The 22909-nt window shown below is 36.5% G+C and overlaps 1 protein-coding gene across 2 annotated transcripts in view; it reads right to left on the bottom strand.

Moving 5' to 3' along the window:
- SLCO1C1 (solute carrier organic anion transporter family member 1C1) overlaps positions 1–21634 on the bottom strand; it is a gene marked incomplete at its 5' end in the record, with an annotated part of 46001 nt that extends 24367 nt beyond the window's left edge. The window contains 5 exons of one of the 2 annotated variants that reach the window (XM_081249971.1): positions 824–970; positions 4533–4657; positions 9581–9713; positions 20252–20393; positions 21506–21634. In XM_081249971.1, the coding sequence (XP_081106097.1) occupies positions 824–970; positions 4533–4657; positions 9581–9713; positions 20252–20393; positions 21506–21634 (676 nt within the window). The remainder of the gene's footprint in view (positions 1–823; positions 971–4532; positions 4658–9580; positions 9714–20251; positions 20394–21505) is intronic. The other variant, XM_081249972.1, reaches the window with a different exon arrangement.
- Positions 21635–22909: the final 1275 nt, after the last annotated feature.

The raw sequence follows: 22909 nt of genomic DNA, 5'->3' as shown, positions 1-22909 counted from the left end.
AGAATAGAAGAGAAGGCAAAGCAGAGCGGGCTCTGAGCTCCTGGACAGGACAGGGACACCCTGATGCCTGTGTGTGTCGCTTGGCCACAGTCTTTCCTCTGGTCCCCAGAGTAATTGCCTAGCATGTGCCATGGAGCTTCTGTTCCAATTCTGGGTCCTAATTTATGCTACAGTTTTCCATTAGAACTGGTGCCCTGTTTTTAACTACAGCATGCTTGGATATCATCAGAGACCTCTGGAGTTCTGTGTGAGTAGCCAGGGCAGAACCATACCATGGACCTACCTACAGCCCCTCAATGAATTTAAATCTTGTCCTTCTGTCTCTGAGGGTGAGACTCTCAAAAGGCCAGATCCCCCAAAATCAAGATTAATGTATGAAACAGAACAAATTTAACTTCCGAGACATAAGAGACACTCAATAAATACTGCTCCCATTCGTTTACCTTTGGAGTATGCTATATTTGGGGTTTTGTGATTTTAGCTGCTGGTTTATCCGCTGGGGCCTATCCAGACGTATGGTTGGCTCAGGCCTTGCTCTTGTCCTTCTTCTGTATCCATGAAGATACTTGCACAAGTCATATATCACAGCAGTTGAGCTCACAGATATTTTCTTTTAATCTGATATTCTTTCCCTAATGCAATAGGTCCTTCTAACTGAAGTTTCTTTGCTATCCAAATCCTCAGTGTGGACTTCAGAAAAATGTGAACTGAATAAAAGAGTTGGATATGAAGTATAAAACCTTCCACACCCTATTTAGTTGAGAATGAAGTTGAGAAAACCAGGTACCCTGTATCCCAAGAAGATGAATGAGGTGGACATTACCAATATAGAAAGCCGCATTGTCCTCATTAGCAAAATCATCAAGGTAGGCGATGCCTAGAGGCTGAATGGGAGTTTCTCCAATGCCACGAAGAAGGTTCCCCAGGAAAACGTAAGCCCACATGGAGGAGCTGGCATCAATTTCACATTCTTGAAAGGAAAGCAAACGAGGGTGAAACTCGATCACTATCGAAGTTAAACACTTATTCTGCATGTCAACAAGTTGTCCTAAAGTTGCATGAGAATGCAGAAGTGAAATTTGCCATAAACTTAATTTGATAGGAGTTTGAGCAAGATATTTTAGGCAGTGTAAATCTCCTAGAGAACAAGGAAATCTATTGCTTCTTGTTCCTGTCCCCTTATTTCTTATTTTCTTTCTTTTTATTTCATATTTATAATGAATTCTTTGAATTTCTACACTCCAGTAAAATTCAATATCCTGTCTGGGACAAAATACAAAAATTTGAACAAGGATTTTCTCACCTTAATCTTCAAACTTTTCTATTTTGCAACAGAAATCACTTGTAATTTTATTGCTGAACAAGTTTTATCTGAAATTCAAAATTTTATATGGGTGATACTTCAAATTTGAACAGCATTGCCTACAGTTATAACTGTTTGATAGTGAATGGCCATGTTAAGGGCTCACATTTCAGAAACAAATTCATATAAAAATTTAAAACCTTATATGCCTCACTTGTATAACTATTCCAACAAAAAAACCTTTTGACCATATTTTTAGAGGGAAATTCAAAGCTAACAATTTAAAAATGCTTTCATAAAAGTCATGTCTTAATATGAACATGTGAAGTAGAATAATTACTCCCATATAATAAATTAAATATACTTTGAAGAGTGTGGTGGCTTTAATAAAAGCAATAATATTAACCATCTATAAAAAATCACCACTTCTGGATTCTCCCTTTCTGCAAGGCACTGGGCTAAGTGGTTTGCAGACATTTTCAAATTGAATTCTCCTAATAACCCTATGAGGCAGGAGATATCTTCTCCTCTAGTAAACTTGAAAGTGACTTTTGAAGGTAAAGTATGGGTTATGAAGAACCAGGGTGAACGCTTTTGTATAGATGAGTCAGACTCTGTGACAGAAAAGATTACTATGTAGTCATGTTGCTTTTAGTTCTGATTCTGCCTCTTCTAGAAATGTAGCCAAGTGACCAGGGATTTTTCACTTATCTTCTCTGGATGTCTATTCCACTCCCCAAAATATAATGGGGACTCCTTTTTAAAAATTGATTCCAGGGATTCCCTGGTGGCACAGTGGTTGAGAGTTCGCCTGCCGATGCAGGGGACATGGGTTCGTGCCCAGGTCCGGGAAGAGCCCACGTGCCGCGGAGCGGCTGGGCCCATGAGCCATGGCTGCTGGGCCTGCGTGTTCAGAGCCTGTGCTCCGCAGTGGGAGAGGCCACAACAGTGAGAGGCCTGCGTACCGCAAAAAAAAAAAAAAAAAAATGATTCCAATGTCAGTTCCAGCCCTGACATTTGTGGGGTTCTATGCTTGTTGGTAGAGGAGTCTTGTAGATAAATGCAGACACCTTAGCTTTGTGCTTTCCAGTACAGCGGCTACAAGCCACATGAGGCTATTGAAATTTAAATTAATAAAAATTACATGAAATTTAAATTCCATTTCTCAGTCACACTGGCTATATTTCAAGTACTCAATAGTCTTGTGCAACTAATAGCTATTGTACTGGGCAGTATATATACAGAACATTTCCATCATCACAGAAGTTCCTGTGGAGAGCTCTGTTCTAGAGTATTTGGGTGAAATGGGGTTTGTGTGCAAAGTATTTTTGAGAAGAGCCCTCTATTTACCCCACTAACCCCTTTAGGATAAGCCTTGTGTCCGCTATGTCTAATATCCACATAAATCTATGACTTTAAGGGAGCAGGATCTCATCTAAAGGAAAGAAAAGTATTGAGTTGTGAGTCTTATACTCTGGACCTGCCTAATAACTTGTCTCTTTACATTAAAAAATTTTCATTCCCCACCCTAAACCCTGTGTGTCTCTTTGTAACATTCAAGGCTTAAATATTTCCTAATTAGTTGTATTGTCATTTATACCATGTCTCTCCCCTGACTGTCAAAACCAAGAACAAAATAAAATATCTTCAATGACTGTACATTGTGTACAGGTGAAAGTCCAAATTCTTTAGCTCATCTCCTTGTCTCTTTATATGGACCTGAATTAAACTTACTATCCATTATATTCTTATATAAACAAGCCCTCTGTTCTCATCCATTGATTTTTATATGCCCTCCTGAATTTACCTATTACCTTCTTTCACATTTGCTTTTTCTTCTAGAATGCTTTCTTTTCATATAGCATGACAGGGTAAATTTGTTTACATGTTTATGGTCACCCCATGTGATTTTCACCCCTCATATTTCAATATTTCTTTTAATCTTTTGACCCTTCCTTTCATTCAAACAGCCAGACTTCTCAGGTTCATTGACCAGGAAAAGGACATCTCAGAAGGAAGCATTAATGAGGATGTTAGGGGAGTGAAAAGGGTTTATGGTGTAGATAAAAGATTTAGATGAGTAGCAGGTATATAAAGAAGGACTTCCACACTGCCTCTGTAGAAATGGATTCCCCAGTCTAGGGGTAGGGAGTAAGATGAGGGTGGCAGGGAGGAGGTGTTGAGCATATTTATGCTAAAAGGCTATGGAGAGAGGATTTGAGCACCTGCCAGTGCAGCATCGCAGAGACATAGCAGACACCTGTGGGTAGAGTCATGGACTCCATGAGTGAAGAGAACCTGTGCCACTGTGGCCAGGAAGAACTCAGGGAGGTAGCAAGGTCCCGAAGATGAGATGGCTGCACCGTATAGCTAGGCATCCCTGCCCCTACCTCTTCACAAGGTTCCCAATGCCTAGAGTAACACATAAGAGATGGTTCCCATGCTCCCAAGGGTGGCCCACACATAGCCTTGCTTTGCAGTATGGGTCAGCCACGTGGAACTCTGGATATGCTAATGAAATTCCCCAAATCCTCTCTTGTGTGGAAAGTAGAATTATTTCCATGTTTCCATGATGGTCACTTTTGCATCAGAGAGAGCCACTGTGCTAAAAAGGTCATGAACATGGACATAAGATGACCCCAAGATGACATGTATGAACAAACAGTGTGGCCAGAGGGATTTTAGATATTTAGGCTGACAGAGGACTACTGATAACACCAAGACCTCCCCTCCCACAGTTTTCTCCTTTACTATAATGTAAAGCTCCCTGGAATGTAAGCAACCCCTGGGAACATGGATAGAGATTAGGGACAAATTGACTGAGATTACGTTTTTGCCATTCTGATGAAAAGGGGCTGAACACAGAAATCAAGTTGAGTTTGGGGAAAAAATGTATTTCTTTTATATCTGAGCAATGGGCTGAGGTTTGTACATGCTAAACTAGTTTTACCCTGTTTCACAACTTGCCTTGTTTGGAACCGCTGGAAGCTTTGCTCAGTCACCAGCAATTAATGCCCCATCTTTCCATAATATTTGATTGTCTGCATATTTCCTTAGGGCCTCATCTCTGCTTTATATTCTAGGAATTTTTATGGCACTATAATATCTCAACTTAAGTAGTAAAGCTTTTGACAGCAAAAAATCACATAGATACTTTTTGTTCATATTAAAGCACCTATAACGTCTTCAAAAAGAGCTTGTTTAGTCAAGTAAAAAATAATCGTCTTACCATTATTTATTTTGGATTGTGATTTTTCCATAACTGAGATTGGTAATGGACTGTTTGACCCCAGGAAACATGGAGAGATGCTGAAAGTGGAATTGGAGAAGGGAGAATACCTTTCATATCTGTACCTGTATAAAAAAAGCATTTTCTTTACTATGAGCTCATTTAACATCATGCTAAAAATATTATATGTGTACTACTTGACTCATTAGGGGACCTGGTTGAGTTTACAGCTGTCGCAGAATCTGAATTGCTAAACCAAACCAGCATTTAGTTCACAGATATTATACCATATCTGAACCAATTACCCAGTGTCATGAAAGAAAATAAAAGAATGATTTAGAGAGGCTCATTTTAATATAAAGTAATGACTGTAATCACCTACTCGATTGGTGAAAAAATATCCAACACTTCATAAAATCATGATTATCTCTTAAAGCAATAATTTAACAATCATGGCCATTGGCACACTGTACTTAGAGTTGTAAATGTAGTAGAACACCTGAAATGTGGTTTCTAGAGAACTGATAATGATACATGGGCTTTTTGAACCATTTTCCCAGATGGTATCCTTTTCCTCTTCAGTTTATTAATCTGACTCTAAGTTATTTCTAACTTCACCCTTTCCTCTGTTTATAAGGTTACTATAGCAGCTGGATTGAAGAGCCAGTGCTGAATGGTAGGGTTGCGATCATTCTATCTCCGGCCCCCCAGTGCCATACTCCCTCTCAAATTATCCTTTAGGAGCCAATTTCTTTGCTCTACATGCACCCTTCAGAGTGGAGGTACCTGATAAAAGGACATCACATCACCTTGATTCTCATTTTGTTCAGGCACTATGTGACTAAAGGCTAATAATCATAGTGATGTTTGAAATATCAATAGTAAAAACCTATTCAGCATGATAGGGGCAAGATGTATTGAGTTATTAATGTATTCAGATCAATAAATCAGTTACCTTATTATCAGTCTTACATAACCTACACCTCAATGGGTCTATGAACCCCACTGGAAAAGTAAGAACATTTTTGTATGTATGTGAGTATTTAAGGGAAGAGGTTCATGGTTTTTGTCACTTTTATCAAAATGGGTTCTTGACCAAAATTGGTTAAGAACCGCTTAATGAGGATAACTGTTTTTTAATTTCTAGCTACAGAGGAGAGCATTTAGTATTAAAATCATGGTAAATATAATTTTCTTTCTTTAATATAATTCCAGAGATACCAGAGACTATTATAATGCATAAAGACTCTTTAAGATGACTGTCAATAGCAATTATGTAGTATTTTGAAAATTTTTAATTACTTGAGCTTTCAGTTTATTCTATCAAAAGGCAACTGCTGCACGCATAATTATTTCGATTTTGAATAAATAGAATTTTATGTAAGTGCTGCCTTTGTCACTAATTACTATATATGACACTGAGAAAAATCAATTAACCTTTCCAAATTTCGTTTTCCTTAGTTGTAAAATGGGGACTATAGATATGGTCTGTGCCTATTTAGGTTCTATTGGGTGAGACAAACAATTGAACAGGGGACCAATGGTATAAATGATTTTAAATCAGGGATATTCGTTCTGACCTGGCTTCCAACTCCGACTGACACAATATGCGTGAAGTTCTACAGTAGCCTCCTATATAGTCTCTCTGCTTTCACATTTGCCCCTCCTGAGTTATTTTCCCAATCTGTAGTCACTGTGTCCCCTTAAAAATATGTCAGGGGGCTTCCCTGGTGGTGCAGTGGTTGAGAGTCTGCCTGCCGATGCAGGGGACATGGGTTCGTGCCCCGGTCTGGGAGGATCCCACATGCTGTGGACCGGCTAGGCCCGTGAGCCATGGCCAATGAGCCTGCGCGTCCGGAGCCTGTGCTCCGCAACGGGAGAGGCCACATCAGTGAGAGGCCCGCGTACCGCAAAAAAATAAAAGTCAGATTCTGCTATTCTGCTCAAAACTCTCCTCTGTCTTCACATCCCATTCTGAGGAGGTAAAGTCTTTGCAATGATCTGTGTCCTTACTACCCGAGGTGTGGTCTGCAGACCAGGAGCATCAGCTGAATCTCAACCCTAACCCCAGAGCTACTGAATCAGAATCTACATTTTACCAAGAGCGTCCGGTGATTCCATTGTCCATCAGAGTTTGAGAAACAACCTTGACGTCTCCTCTGTACCCCCTCACACTTTCCCCTTGCTCATCCCTGCAGTAGACCACATGCCTGACTCCTTCCTCCTGCAGGAATATCCCATTCACTGTTCATTTAGCCTGGAATCTTCTTCCCCAGATGTCTGTATGGCTCTCTCCTCATCTCTTTCAGCCCTTCACAAAGGTCACCATCTCGCTGAGCCATCCCCTGAAAACCCTACTTTAAACTGCAGCGCTCTGCACACTCTTATGTGTCTCCCTGGGTTATTTTTTTCTGTAGCACTTAACATTTCTGGTATATCACATTATTTCTCTGATTATTTATTATCTATCTCTTCCTAGTAAGATCCGTGAGAGCAGAGATTTTTGTCACTATTCTATCCCCGTTACCTAGAACAATGATCAATACATATTTATTAAATTCATGAGTTAGATGCGTAAAATAGATAGCTAGTGGGAAGCAGCCGCACAGCACAGGGAGATCAGCTCCGTGCTTTGTGACCACCTAGAGGGGTGGGATAGGGAGGGTGGGAGGGAGATGCAAGAGGGAGGAGATATGGGGATATATGTATATGTATAGCTGATTCACTTTATTATAAAGCAGAAACTAACACACCATTGTAAAGCAATTATACTCCAATAAAGATGTAAAAAAAATTCATGAGTTAGATGAACTAACACACATAAGGCTGAACACAGTCTGTTGGGGGTAGTCCCTCAGTAATTGATATCTATAATTAATAGTATGTTTAGTTGCACATTGAGGGTATGTCTGCTAGGCAGACAGAGTACACTCCTCGTTGAGAGAACAAAAATTATATTTTGGACAAGTACCCAATTAGTGACTAATGCTGTGAAAGGTTGGAAAGAAGTTATTGTAGTAATCCTCAGTAGACAGCAAACTTCATGAAGGAAAGAACTGTGTTTGGGGGTTTTTTGGTTTTATTTCATTTTGTTTTTTCCCCATTACCTGGCACAGTACCAGGCAAATGGCAGACATAAATAATAAATGAACAAATATATCTTTCAACATATACAAGGTGGTTGATAAGAATCTGTGTTTTTTTGGCACCCTTTGTCAACACTAGCCTGTCTGGCTTCTCTTAGCTGTACTTCTCCTTCTGGTTTTCTTGTATTAGTACGTTATATTTGTCATCAACTTGAAGTAACACTATTATTAATCTCAATGCAACACCTTTGAGACAAATCATTGCTGTCTCTGGTTAAAACCAGCTGGCTTAATTATCTGAGGAGGGTTGAAAACAATACACAATAAGACTGACACAGCTCCTAGTTATGTCAGGAAACTTGGTAAGCATTTTACCTGTGCCATTCCATTTAATATTTGCAACAACATTACAAGCTAAGTATTATTTTTATTACCTGTAATACCTATTTTAAGGTATTATAAACTGAGGCCTAGGAAGGTTAGATGACATGCCCAAGGTCATGTAGAAGAGCTACTGATGCACCGCAGAATGAATTACGTCAAGCGTCAAGGATTTATCTAGCCTCTGAAGCTACTTTCAAATTTTATTATTTTTAGTAGTGGAACTCTTTTTCCCCACTCTGAGCGAACTGTTGCATGGAATTTCAATGACTAGAACAGATAACACAGCTATGGATCAATCAGGAGTTAGGTGGATTGGAGACCCTTTTCCTCAGCCTTCTCCTTTGTCTCCTTCTTACCCACTGGCCACATATAACACCTTTGCATAACCTCAGTGATCTAAGGAAACTTCTGCCCTGTGGAAAGGAGGCCAGATAGGTGTCCAAAGAGAAGGCAGAAGTCTTGAAGCCACAGATCCCTCTTCATGTAAAGACAAAGGGGCCAGAGAAACCACCCAAATAGGTAGGAAAGATCCCACACAGAGGATTCTGTGAACTATCTTTACAGATTGGACACAGAAGTCAAGATCAAATTATATTTATATAAGTGACCTGGGAATCCAAGAAAAAGTTTGGACCAGATCATTTCTAAGTCTCTCCAGATCTCAAATGTCATGGTATGATGGTCTAGAGTGGACAGTCATCAAAGAATTACTTGATATATAATTTCCTAAAACATTCTCTTGCTTTAAAACCTCTTGGTAGTCACTTGGCTCAGTAGACAATGGGCGACCACAGAGGAGAAGCAACATGTATATGTGTGAAGAAGTCCTAATGCTGGTTTTAAGAATCCAATTCTATAATTAGAAGACACCTAACCCCGAGAAGGTCACCAGACTCTCTAGGTCATGGTCCTTAGCTCTAAAATTAAAAAAAGATAAAATATGCTCTCCTGCCTCGCAGGTTGTTGTAAAGGTGAAATGATATGACAAAATCTTTGGAAATACTGAAGTTGTATGCAAGAACTAACAAATTACTAACAAAAGTATCAACAGTAAACTTCAGGGTTAAAGAATACAAGCACCCCCACTTCCACTGAGAAAGTTCTATGAGATAATATTTGAACATCGTATAGTTATTTCAGTTGGTCATGTATCCCTAAGTCAATGATCTGCCAGTCAATTGTACCATGAACCAGCATACTGTCTGTAGCATTCATTTATTACCCCTTTGACACTCATTTGACATTTACCACATAATTTATTACTTTCTCTTTACTTATATATTTTGCCTCCACACCTAAGTTAAAGCATTTGAAGGAAAGCATAATAGTGAAAATTTCCCTTTAAATTTTGTTGACATAAATACATGGTAGTATATTGAAAAAAATTTTTTACAGATGATTAAATCATAAGTGAAATTGTTAACCTTTTGAAATTTTGCCCAAAGTGGATGTAATAAAAATAAGATATAAATTATCATAGTTTAAGACAGGAGTTATTTTCTTAAATTTAAATAACTAATTGTAATCATCATGCAGTTGTTTGTTAAGGCAAGAAAAAGATGTTTGCTTTAGACTTACTGCTCCATGAAGAACTGAGGCATTGCAATGAGCAATGTTCCAACGCCCATGATTAGGCACCCTGCTCCAATTATTTTTGGCCTGTGAAGTTTGGCTCCAAAGTAGCTAACAAATGTTATAACTAAGAGATTTCCTTTGGGGAAAAGAATAAAATGTTCATAAGTTAGACAACTTAGAAAAAGACATCAGCATAACTAAATGACTATAACTAAATGCATGAATGTGTATAGCAGGTTTGGCAATGTTTTGTTTTGACTAAACCATCTCCCACCATCTTCCCCATCATTTGTCTTTCTTTCCTTTAATCTGAGATGACTGTTGAACTTTCTTCAGATTCATTGTTTCAATCATCTCATCCTTTTATCAAAATATTGATATTTTTATAAACAACCCCTCTACCTTGTTTTCATCCACCTTAATTATTTGTCCATTTAAAGTGTTTTATCAGTAAATCAAATTGTAGAAGGCTTCCTTTAGTTGTTCTCTTAAATTTTCCTTGGTGATTTTGAAGTAAACTGTATTACTCTTTCTTCATTTGTTCACATTTTCTATTAAAACTTCTATTGGTTTCCCATTTACTCTTGAAACATACATCATATAGTATTACTTTAGCTGATATTCCCAAAAGAAAAAACAAACACAACTGTACCTCACTTTAAATGAAATCAAATTAAGAAATGCATATTTATATACTTTTTATAAAAATATGATTCAAAATACAAATAAAAATTACTCCACATAACTTCAGAAATACATCAATTATATAAACTCAATGTATGCTCATGATACAAATTTTATAAAACAGAAAGTCTCCATAAATTATACCCATCTTTTTTTAAAAAAAAATAAAGAATACATTTTTTTGAAGGTGGGACTTAAGCCTTTCTAAAATATCTCTAGTGAAGGATGTGATAAATTACTTTTAGTTGATGATGGTGTTAACTGATTAAACATCCTTTAAGGAAGATTTTCTAATGCCTTGCTGTGCACAAAAATTACTGGAAAGGAGTGGTGGGGGAAATAGAAACGTTAAAAATGCAGAATCTTGACAGCTCTCAACAGTTTCTGATTTCATGGATGGGGGAGGGGGATGCAGGCCAAGAAATCTGCATTTTTAATACTAGTTCAAATGTGTTGACAAAGATGGTTCCTGGAACATGCTTTGATAAACATTGCTTAGGGTCTTAGATTTCAAGGGGCTTTAAAGTTTTAGCTATTTGCATTTGGAATATTTAGTTTTTAAGGACTGTGGTGTTAGATAAAGTAAAACTAAGCAATTCTCCAGCAATTGATTGTGATGGCTGTTGGGTGGCCTTGCTTTGACGTTCTCAATGTTTTCAATTTTCCAGAAAGAGTAGTTTCCTTACATCTGTAAGCAATCATCTAATGTACTACTGTTTATTTAATTGCCAGCTTTAGTCAAGTGCAAAAAGAGCAGCAATTTTTATAGTCTTGAGGGCAATAACAATAGAGAAAAAAGCTTGCTCTAGGCTACAGTGGCTCCAGGCTTTATGGCTCCAAGAAGAATTAAGCTCTTTTGAATTTTCATATCAAAAGGACTTGAGTATGAAATTTCTCATTTGATATTTAAGTACTTAGTAGAAGAAATTTTTTACCATATTGATAATTATGTCTATTGTTTTGCTAATGTGTCACAGTAAATAAACCACACTAAAGTGAAAGTTGACTTTCAGTTTATAGGTAATGTGTCCCCACCACCACCACCATTATCTCCCTCCCCAACTCCCATACAACCAACATGTCACAATAAAGGACTCATGTTTACAGGCTGTTTCTGTGTTACATTAGTGGGTGTGCCAAACAGTACATAATACCATTTGAGCTTCTGTGATGTCTATAGAAGTTTTTGCTTCCTTTATTTAGTGTCTTTTCTGAGTTCTCAGAAGATATACTTGGAAAAAAAATAGTGATGTATAATCTTAAAAAAATCAAGTTGGATATCAATATTCTTTCACATCTACTATCACTAACTTCTGAAAAAGACAACAGGTCCAGAGAGGTTTACAAATTCATTTTATCAAATTTTCAAGTACTAGATTTTCTCTCTTCCTCTTTTTCTCTCTCCACACCCACACACAGTACTTCAGATAACAGAAAAGAAAGCTACCCAACTCATGCTATAAGACCAATATACCCTTGCAATTCAAACTAGAGAGGGACAATAAAAGAAGAGACCAAATGCAGTTTATTCTAGGAGTGCAACGGTACCACCAAATAAGAAACAAATCTATTAATTAAAGCTCTATATTAAATAATGGAAGAGGAAAAATTCCATTGTTATCTTGAGAGATATAAAACATTTAATATAATTAACCATTCATAATAAGAAAAAATCTGAGTAAATTAACTTTTAAACTGTATCTATCAAAACTGCACAGCACAGATATTGTTTAATGGTGAAATTTTTAAAGTATTTTCATTAAGATACAAGAGAAGGATGCCCACTGTCACTACTTCTATTGGACATAGTACTGAGCTAATGCAATAAGGCAAGAACAAGAAATAACAAATCTAATAATTAGAAAGGATGATATACAGTTGTCTTCTGTTTCAGACAACATGATTGTTCAGGAAACTATAGCATCTATAGACAATCGATTAAAATTAACATAAATTCAGCAAGACTGCTGTATATGTATAACATTAGATATTAATAATCTTCCAGTATTCCAGAAATCACTAAATAAGAAATGTAACAAAAATTCTTTTCACAATAGCAACGAAAACTTTAAGTATGTAGGAATAAATCTAACAAAAGATAAGTAGTATATTTATAGATTATAAATATAATACTGAAAGCTATATAAAAAAGGAATAACTAAATTGAGATATATACCATGTTCTTGGATGGAAAGACTCATAACATAAAATTTCAGTTATCTGATTTGATATATAAATTCTATGCAATTTCAGTCAAACCCAAATTGGATGTTTCAGAAAACTATTCCAAGTAGAGCCAAGAAAAAATTTGATGGAAAAGTTGGAAATTTTCCTACCTAGTAACAGAGCTAATTATAAAACTATTAATCAAGAAGACAGTCTCGTATTGAGTCAGGGATCAACAGACTTACGGAAAGATTTACACCTAAGTGATAAGTTAATATATGATAAAGAGGGTATTGAAAATAACTGGGTTAAGTATATATTGAATTAGTGCTGATTGGACAATTCATTATAATAATATAAAGAGATTGCTACCTGACTTTGTATTTTAAAAAATTGTATTTTAAGGATATGCCTTTTCTGGTCCAGGATGTAAGAAGCTAGAAGTATCCACTTCATCCTAAAACCAAGTAAAAAGTTGAAAAATCAACAACTCTTCTTAGATCTGTCAGAAAGATGGGGTCATAGGGCAAACCACTGTCCCCCAAATTGGAGAGACCAGTAGGCAAATGCAGAGAATTGTGGCCAGCTGGAACAAAAATTCACAACAATAAATCTCTTTGGAAACAAGTGTTATGGTAAGAAAAACCTGAACTATAACTGACAGGAGGCTCAGCATCAGCAATTCTGAGAGATAAAAACTCCAGAGGGACCCAGTGATTGAGGGCACACACTCTTTTGTGAGTTTTAGTTCAGGAGCTCAATTAGATTCTCACAGTGAATATTGGAGAATAAAACTTTTGTGCTTGCAGCATGGGGAGGGGAAAGGGAACTGTTTTGAAATACACCAGAGCACTCTGTTTTTCTTAAGAAAGTCTGCTTTTAGGGGAAACTAGTAACCAGAGTCTAACCTGCTGGGGCATTATCAGAGCCCAACTGACCTGGGGGAAGGGAAATACCCAACTTCAGCTGTTCTAGCTATCCTGTCCCATCAATGAGGGATAGGGGGACTGAGAAGCACATCTGAAGTTCACAGTCCAGAGGCATAGGCTCACTAAGAGCCTGAGACACATAGGACTATAGAATACTTCCTCTCCCTCACACAATACCATCATATTACTAAAGGCCTATTTATAGCAGCTCCTTTTACCCAATACTTCATTTCTGGCTATGAAGGAAAAAATTATAAGACATACTGAAAGTAAAAAGAAAAACTTTTTGAAGAGACAGCAAGAATCAGAACCAGACATGGCAGAGATTTTGGAGTTGTCTGACTAGAAATTTAAGAAAACTATGATTAAGATGCTAGGGGCTCTAATGGAAAAACTAAAGAGCATGCAAGAACAAATGGGCAATGTAGATCAGAGAGACAGAAATTCTGAGAAAGATCACAAAAAAAAAATTGCTAGAGAACAAAAACATGGTTACAGAAATAAAGAATGCCTTTGATAGGCTTGTTGGTAGACTGGACACAGTTGAGGAAAGAATCTCTGAGCTTGAGGGTATATCAATAGAAAACACCAAAACTTAAAAGCAAAGAAAAAGAGACTGGAAAAAAAAAACAGAATATCCAAGGACGTGGAACTATAAAAGGTGTAACATACAAGTAATGGGAATTCCAGAAAGAGAAGCAACAGTCAAAGGAATAGAAGAAATATTTAAAATAATGATGACTGAGAATTTCTACCAAATTAATATCACACACCAAACCACAGATCCAGGAAGCTAAGAGAACAATGAGCAGGATAAGTGCCAAAAAATCTAAACTAGACATATCATTTTCAAACTACAGAAAATCAAATATAAGAGATAATTTATTTAAAAAAAAGGAAACTCACCTTAGTTATAGAGGAGGAAAATAAGAATTACAGCTTATTTCTCTTCAGAAGCCATGCAAACAAGAAAAGAGTGTAGAAAAAAATTTTGAAGTGTTGAGAGAAAAAAACCCCACCAACCTAAAGTTCTGTACCCTGTGAAGTTATCCTTCAAAAGCAAAGAAGAAATACTTTCTCAGACAGACAAATATTGAGGAAATGTGTTTCCAGTAGACCTGCCTTTCATGAAATGTTAAAAGAAGCTCTTCAGAGAAAAAAATAATAATAAAATTCAGAAACTCAGATCCACATAAAGAAAGGATGAGCATCAGAGAAGAAATAAGTGATGGTAAATTTAAAACTTATTTTTCTTATTCTTAATTGACCTAGCAGATAACAGTTCAAAATAATAATATCAAAAATGTGTTCAATGATGTATTCTTATGTATGCATGTTTGCTTATGTATAAGTGAAATAAAATGAATAATAACAGTGATACAAAGGATGGGAGGGAGGAATTCAAATTGAAAGACACAATCTGCCAACACTCACATAGGGAGATACAGATAATCTGAATATACATATATCTATTAAAGAAATTGAACCAATAATTAATATCCTTCCAAAACAGAAAGTACCAGGTCCAGGTAGATTCACTGGTGAATTTTTCCTAACAGTTAATGAAGAAATTATACTAATTCTCTACAATCTCTTTCAGAAGATAGAGAGGGAACACTTCCTAATTCTACAAGTGCAACATTACCCTAATACAAAAACCAGAAAAGGCATTACAAGAAAAGAAAACAACAAACTAATATCTCTCCTGAACATAGGTGCAAAAATCCTCAACAACATATTAGCAAATCAAATCCAACAATATGTAGAAATAATTGTACATTAAGACCAAGCAGGATTTATCCCAGGTATGCAGGGCTGGTTCAGCATTAGAAAATCAATTAATGTAATCCATCATATCAACAGGCTAAAGAAGAAAAATCACATGATCATATCAATATATGCAGAAAAAGCATTTGACAAAACTCTACAACCAATCATGATTAAAAAAAAAGAAAAAAACTACATAAACTTGGAAGAGAGAGGAATGTCCTCAATTTGATAAAAAAAAAAACCTACCAAAAACTACAGCTAATATCATACTTAATGGTAAGAAATTCAAAGCTTTTCCACTAAGATCAGGCACAAGGCAAGGCTATCTCCTCTCACCATTGCTTTTCAATATTGTATGGGTAGTCCTACTTAATGCAATAGGACAAGAGAAGGAAACAAAGGTATACAGATTGGGAAGGAAGAAATAAAACTAGCTTTTTTCCCACAAGACATGATCATTTTTGTAGAAAATCTGAAAGAATTAACAAAAGAACTCCTGGAACTAATACATGATTATAGCAGGGTTGCAAGATACAGGGTTAATACACAGAAGTCAATCATTTTCCTATATGTCAGCAGTGAAAAACAGGAATTTAAAAACATGATACCATTTACATTAGCACCCCCTAAAATGAAATAAGTATAAATTTAACAAAATATGTACAAGATCTATATGAAGAGAAATATAAAACTCTGACTAAAGAAATCAAATAACTCAATAAATGGAGAGATATCCTATGGTCATGGATAGGAAGACTCAGTATTGTCAAGATGTCATTTCTTTCCTACTTGATCTATGCGTTCAATGCAATCTTAATCAAAATCACAGCAAGTTATTTGTGGATAGTGACAAACTGATTCTAAAGTTCTTATGGACAAATAAAATACCCAGAAGAGCCAACAAGATATTGCAGAAAAACAAAGTTGGAAGACTGACACTACCCAATTTCAGGACATACTCTAAAGCCAGTAATCAAGACAGTGTGACACTGGTGAAAGAATGGATAAATAGATACAAGGAACAGAATAGATAGCCCAGAAACAGACTACATAAATACAGTTAACTGGTCTTTGAGAAAGGAATAAAGGCAATACGATAGAGCAAAGATAGTCTCTTTAATATATAGTGCTGGAAGAACTTGACATCCACATGCAAAGAGAAAAAAAAAAACAAACTGAATCTAGACACAGACTTTACAGTCTTCACAAAAATAAACTCAAAATGGATCACAGACCTAAATGTAAAATGCAAAACTATAAAACTTCTAGAAGATAACATAAGAAAAAACCTAGAAGACCGTGGGTTTGGTGATGACTTTTTAGATGCAACACCAAAAGCCCAATCCATGAAAGAAAAAATTGATAAGCTGGACTTTATTAAAATTAAAAATTTCTGCTTTATGAAAGATGATGTTGAGAGACTTAAAAGACAAACCACATACCAAGAGAAAATATTTGCAAAAGCCATATCAGATAAAGGACTGTTATCCAAAATACACAAAGAACTCTTAAAACCCAACAATAAGAATACAAACAACCTGTTTAAAACATGGACCAAATACCTCGATGGACAGTTCACCAAAGGAGATACACAGATGGCAAATAAACACACAAAAAGATGTTCAGCATCGTATGTCATCAGGAAACTGCAAATTAAGAAACAATGAAACACTACTACATATCTATTAGAATGGCCAAAATCCAAAACATTAAATGCTGCTGAGGGTGTGCAGCAACAAGAACTCTCATTTATTGTTGAACTCTCATTCCAAATGGTACAGCCACTTTGGAAGACAATTTGCTGGTATCTTACAAAACTAAGCATATTCTTCCCATAAGACCCAGCAACTATGCTCCTTGGTATTTACCCAAAAGAGTTGAAAATTTATGTCCCCACAAAAATCTGCACACACAGATGTTTATAGTAGCTTTCTTTATAATTGCCAAAACTTGGAAGCAATCAAGAAGTTCTTCACTAGATGAATAGATAAATAAACTAAGGTCCATTCAGAAATAGATTATTATCCAGTGCTAAAAAGAAATGAGTTAATCCAGTCATGAAAAGACATGGAAGAACCTTAAATGCTTATTGCCATGTGAAAGAAGCCAATCTGAAAAGGCTACATACTGTATGATTCCAACTATATAACATTCTGAAACAGGCAAAACTACAGAGACAGTAAAAAGATCAGTCGTTACCAAGGGGTAGGGGGTAGGGATGGATAAATAGGCAGAGCACAGAGGATTTTTAGGGCATTAAAAGTGCTCTGTATGATACTATATTAGTGGATACATGTCATTATACATTTGTTCAATCCCACAGTGTATACAACACCAAGAGTGAGCCTTAACGTCAACTCTGGACTGTGGATGATAATGAGGTATCACTGTAGGTCATCAACTGTAATTAATGTACCACTGTGGTGAGGGATGTTGATAATGGGGGAGGCCATACATGTGTGGGGACAGGGGGTTTATGGGAAATCTTTGTACCTTCTGCTCACTTTTGCTGTGAACCCCAAACTGCCTTAAAAAACAAAGTGTATCTAAAAACATCTATGTCAAGTTGACTAAATACTAAAATGTAAAAAGCAAAAGTTTTAAATATTTAGAAGAAAATACACGGAAAAATATTTGAAACAAAGAATTAATATCTGCAAATATTAGTATGTCTTGATAAGAAGACATTTTATTTTCTTGGAAACTCTGTCATTTTTGGAGAAAGAGTCCTTGTTACAAGAAAATAATTTACTTGGGAAGAAATTGAGTATCCAGTAGGCAGATGTTAGATGATAATGCCAATTGATGTCAAAGGATAAATGAAATTGTTCTGCAAAAAAATAGGAGAATTTAAAGCTAGAGACAGAGAGTGGGAATGGGTCCAGAACTCTGGAAGGAAGGAATGTAAAGAGAGGCAAAAGGAGTAAATTTAAATTATGGTCAGGAAACCCACTTTTCTGGAAAACTAGGGATTGCAAATAACTAGAGCAAACCTGTGATGTTTGGGATAAAGTTTTGCAATGGAAGTCAGAGGACTTTTATTGCATCTAATCCAATAAACAATTTCTATCCTTAGAATGGTCTGGAAGAATTAATATGAATTTAGACTCAGGGCCCTTTTTTACTTCCTGTGCAACATTAGCACTCTCTATTAAATATAGATCCTCTCAAGTTTTGCATTGGGGTCTGGGAATCTAAGAAAACTTTGGACCAGATTCTTCCCAAGTCTCTTCAGCTACAAAATGTTTTTATACTATAATCTAGAGTGAGCAATAATCAATGAATCACTTCATATGTAATTTTCTATCTGCTCATTGCTTCTTTCTGTAAGTCTGATTTATTCTTTTGATCTACACCCAGCTTCCTCTTCATACTTGTTTCTTCTCCTGATGCAGTGTTACCCTTTCCTTGACTCTCCATGGACTTTCATTCCATTTAGGGTTGTAGGCAGGGCAGTCATCAAGGAACAAATCAACTCTCCAGGCCTCTCCAATTAGCTTACACAAGGTAGTGATATGATCAGGTGTTTTAGAGACTTGTTACACAAAGTGCAGCCCGTTGATTAATAGCATCAACATCGTATTGGAGCTTGTTAGATATGCAGGATCTTACTTCCCTTCCTACAGAATCAGTCTATGCATTTTAACACAACTGTCCAGTCATTTGCGTGAACATTAATGTTTGACTAACACTGAACCAAGAAATCTTTTTCTGGTAGGGTGATGAAAGATGGATTTGGTAAGTAAAAGCCTGAAGATAAAAGGTTACCTATTCACTCTTTTAATTCTTTCTCTGATATTTAGGGTAAGAACTGATATATACAGTATGAACTTGTAGGATCAGGCCACCCAAGATGGCTCTCCTTTTGCTCTATGTACATTCCCTGCTCAACCAGTGCCTGCTTCATCTACACCCTACTTACACTACCAACCTTCTTGTATATTTGCCCCTTCAGCTAGTGATTGTTCTAATTTTAGATCAGAACATCTCCACTAGGATAGCTTGTCAAAGCGGCAGTGAGGGGGCGTGCCACCTACTGGTTTCCCTGGTAACCAATGAGCCAACCTGAAGTCAATTCCCCCTATAACTGGTAATCTCCCCCTCCTCCCTGGGAGCGAAGACTGCCGCCATGTCCTGCCTGCAATCAGCCGTACACGGTGACTTGTTGCTCCAGGACCTTGCTTCAGACGTGTAAGTTCCCCCTATCCGTTAAACCACTGATGTTTCTGTCGCTAACTCTGGGTTCTTTCTTCGGTCTTGAATCTGGACAAGCACAGGGCTTGCTGGCCTGCAGGTGCAGCCCAACAGACCTAAAAAGTAATTGTTGAAGAGTTGAAATATATTCCTTCACTCTTCTGAAGGTTTAAGTGAAGCTGAACCTGGAGCCATTAGAGATTTTACTATAGCATATATTTGAGTCTCACCAAGCAGAAAGGACCACAGAGACTATTAATTTTGTTTACTTCAAGAAGGAATCAAAGCCCCTTCGTTTATCAATTCAGGAAGCTAAGTGGGATTACACTCTTTAAAGTACTTCCAAAACAGTGACTAAAATCAGTTGGTCTTTTCAAGTTCAAAGTGTACAGTCAATGGCTAACCAAAGAACCCGGAGAGTAGAATTTTTATTGCCTGCTTTGCTCTAGTGTTCTTGTTAATAGAATCCCTTTATCTTCTTTCTAGGTCACTGGGCAGAAAAACTCCTTTTATAGTTTAACTTCTTCTTAAATCATTACAAGATATTTTTCTAGAGCTTCTTTGGATTCTTCCAAATTTTGAATCACAGGGCTTCCAGGATATAAAACTCTTCTGTAAGGACATTTCCCACATACTTTTAACTCAAAATACCAGCAGCATCTCAGTCTCCCTCCTAGAAAAGTTTCACTCTGATTGAAAACTTGTGTGAGTCATATAATAGTGAACACCTGGGGCAGGAAGTTAATTGCTGTTTTGCTTGGAGAGAAAAAATTGCCTGTACTGTAGCACAAGGCCATGGCAAATTCTGTCCAAATAAGATTTTACAGATAGAGTCTGATATTAGCAGACAGCAAAATGTAGTGAGGATGTCATTTAGTCATGCCTAGAAACCCTGTACTTAAAAGTAAAGTCACGCATCTGTAATACCTACCAATTTCAAAACTACCGTCAATAACTCCCACCAGTGAAGAAGGGATATCAAACCTTCTCTCTATCTGAGTGATGGTGCTCTTCAGGTAGCCTTCTGCCAGTGCTTTGGCAAAGTAAACAAAAGACAGGGCACCCAAGAACACCTGAAAAATATGACAGGTCACACTTAGTCTAACTCCAGCCTGACATATGACTGGAAATTTACTAAACAGACAAAAAACACAAACCACAAACCAGGTAACAAGCCTGTTACCATTGAAGATTTCATTCAAGCAAAGTAATAGGCTTCTTCCCACCTCAAGCTCATGTAGAGTTCTAAAAATTCAAATAGATTTTCATTCATAATGTATGTTGAATTCCTTTTTTTCCCCCTCTCCCTCAAAGGGCATTCAAAGGTGTCTTCGCTTTGAAAAGAAGATTCATTGCATGGGGAAGCAGAGAGAGGAAGGAACCATTGAAAGGTAAGAAAATAAAACAAAAACCATCAGCCAAATACTTAACATCTTATCACAAGTCTAATAATCATTATTGTGTATTTCACAGCAATGGTTAATGTTCTAGCAGGGAACATAACAGACTGAAAAAGTAGAACTACTATTCTTTGTGTTTAAGTTCATATTCAAGTTAAATTCATATTCAAATTCTTATTCAATGAAAAAAATATTTTTTTTTTGATATCTGGCTTGTGTGTTTTGCTAGACCTGGGTCTGTGATGGAGTATCCATAAGGCAGATTATATGAAAAAAAAACACATATGTATTTGTTGAGTGAATATTTGATGCAAGGAAAACATAGGAACTTGGAGTCACGTTGAGCACCATTTAAAAGGGAATCCTGTCCCTTACTGTGTGGCCAGGAAAGTCAAATTTTTCATTTATAGAATGGGAATAATATGGATGTTTCATAGATTAAATGTTACAACTGTGCATAGCATAACATCTGGTACATGGTAGATATTTAATAAATATCATTACCTCTCTCCTTTCTGTTTCGGAGGGGCATTCAAGTGAGCCAGGAAAGTAATATTTAGTAATTTAACCTACATAGTCAGGCAAAGATTGCTTTCACTGCCCAGCAAAGTGTGGTATTCATCAATTGCATCTAAGATCACTTTTTAAAGTGGAAAAAATTTCTCACTTCTAGCTATAGTGTGTAGAAAGTAACTGGATCAAGAACTGAGAGCATGGATTCCACCAAATTCTCTGATCTCTTTAGGTAACCACTTATGGTTGTTTATCGTTTAATTGTTTGTTACCTTTAGTTCACCACAGCCGGGTTGTTTCTCCTCTGAGGAGGGATATTCTGTTTTAAAGGAAGGCCTCCCAACAGGTTGCATTGAATTTTTGCTGAATAACTGGATATTTTCTTTGGATGAAGTATCCATTATGAAAACATTCCTTGACTCTGATCTGTCAAAGTTGACTTTTAAAGTAAAAAAAAAAAATTAATTCAAACCCATGCAGTAGATTAGATAATGTTTTTATTTCACAATAGATCACAATTCTGTAGACATAACTTGATGTGAAGTTCCCTCATTTAACCACAGTAAGTTGGCAAAGTTTTTCAATTAAAATCGACCAGGATATCTGATTAAGCAATCCTGCTCTTGGGACTCTGTAGCCAGCATTCTTTCTCAATCCCTCCAGTTTAAGCCTCATTATAGCAAAGAATAAATTTAAATGTTGCCTTTGGAATAAATAACGAGGAAGAATTTTGCTGACTTTGTGGGCTTGCCAGCTTAAACTAGAAGCAAGCAGGAAAGGAAGAAGAGGAATTCAGCCATTTGAATATTGATTCATTAGAATTGTCTTTAAAGCCTTTAAATCTATTATTTAAGCAGAATGAATAGAAAAGATTGATGCCCCTGGTAGATGCCTATATCACACTGTGATTCTTATACGTTTGTAGTATCCAAAGTAAGGCTTAAAATAAGGCAAAAAAAAAGAGGACCAATCTGTGTATCATTTTAGCTTGACAAATAGGGAAGCAGCATGATTTATGCCTCAGGCTTAGATTTCATTCAGCCAAAAGTAGTCTTTGGCCTGCCTTAAAGTAAGAAAGATGCCTTCCTTCCTATGTCTAATTTCCCACCCTCCCTTGTCCTTACCAAGCCCTGGACAGGTTCACATAATCTGAACCTATTTTCTTTTTGTTCATATCAATATTTACATATCCTATGCACCCACTTCTTTAAGATTCCATATAGCTCAGCGCCTGCCTGATAAAGTAATCTAAGTGAAGGGATTTAAAAATAAAATAACTTCTGTATCACCCTAATGTTTACCAGATGATGCATTTGTACATTAATAGAGATCTTCTGTATTCTCATCACACTAGCTGAAAAAATAACATCAGGGTAAAACTTAACGTACTGTGGTAGGAGTTTAGAGTTATTCTGTCTGTGTGTTTATTATCTTGACTTTATATAATGCATGTTCTGTGTTTACTCAACCTCATCTTTGATAGTTTGAATTGATAGATAATGTCTCAAACTGAAAAATCAAGAAATAGCAGTATACACAATTTATTTTGAAATATGGAGCTAAATATCAGAAGGAAGACCTAAAAGATTTAAAAGTGGAGGGAGTGAGAAATGGGTTGAGAAGGGTAGGGCAAGGACCTGTTTTGTTTTTTGTTTTTAAACTTGTTATTAGACTTT

Source organism: Mesoplodon bidens (assembly GCF_964165515.1).
Source record: "Mesoplodon bidens genome assembly, chromosome: 11".
NCBI lineage: Eukaryota > Metazoa > Chordata > Mammalia > Artiodactyla > Ziphiidae > Mesoplodon > Mesoplodon bidens.
The sequence above is the reverse complement of the archived record's forward strand: the minus strand, read 5'-3'. Positions and strand labels throughout refer to the sequence as shown.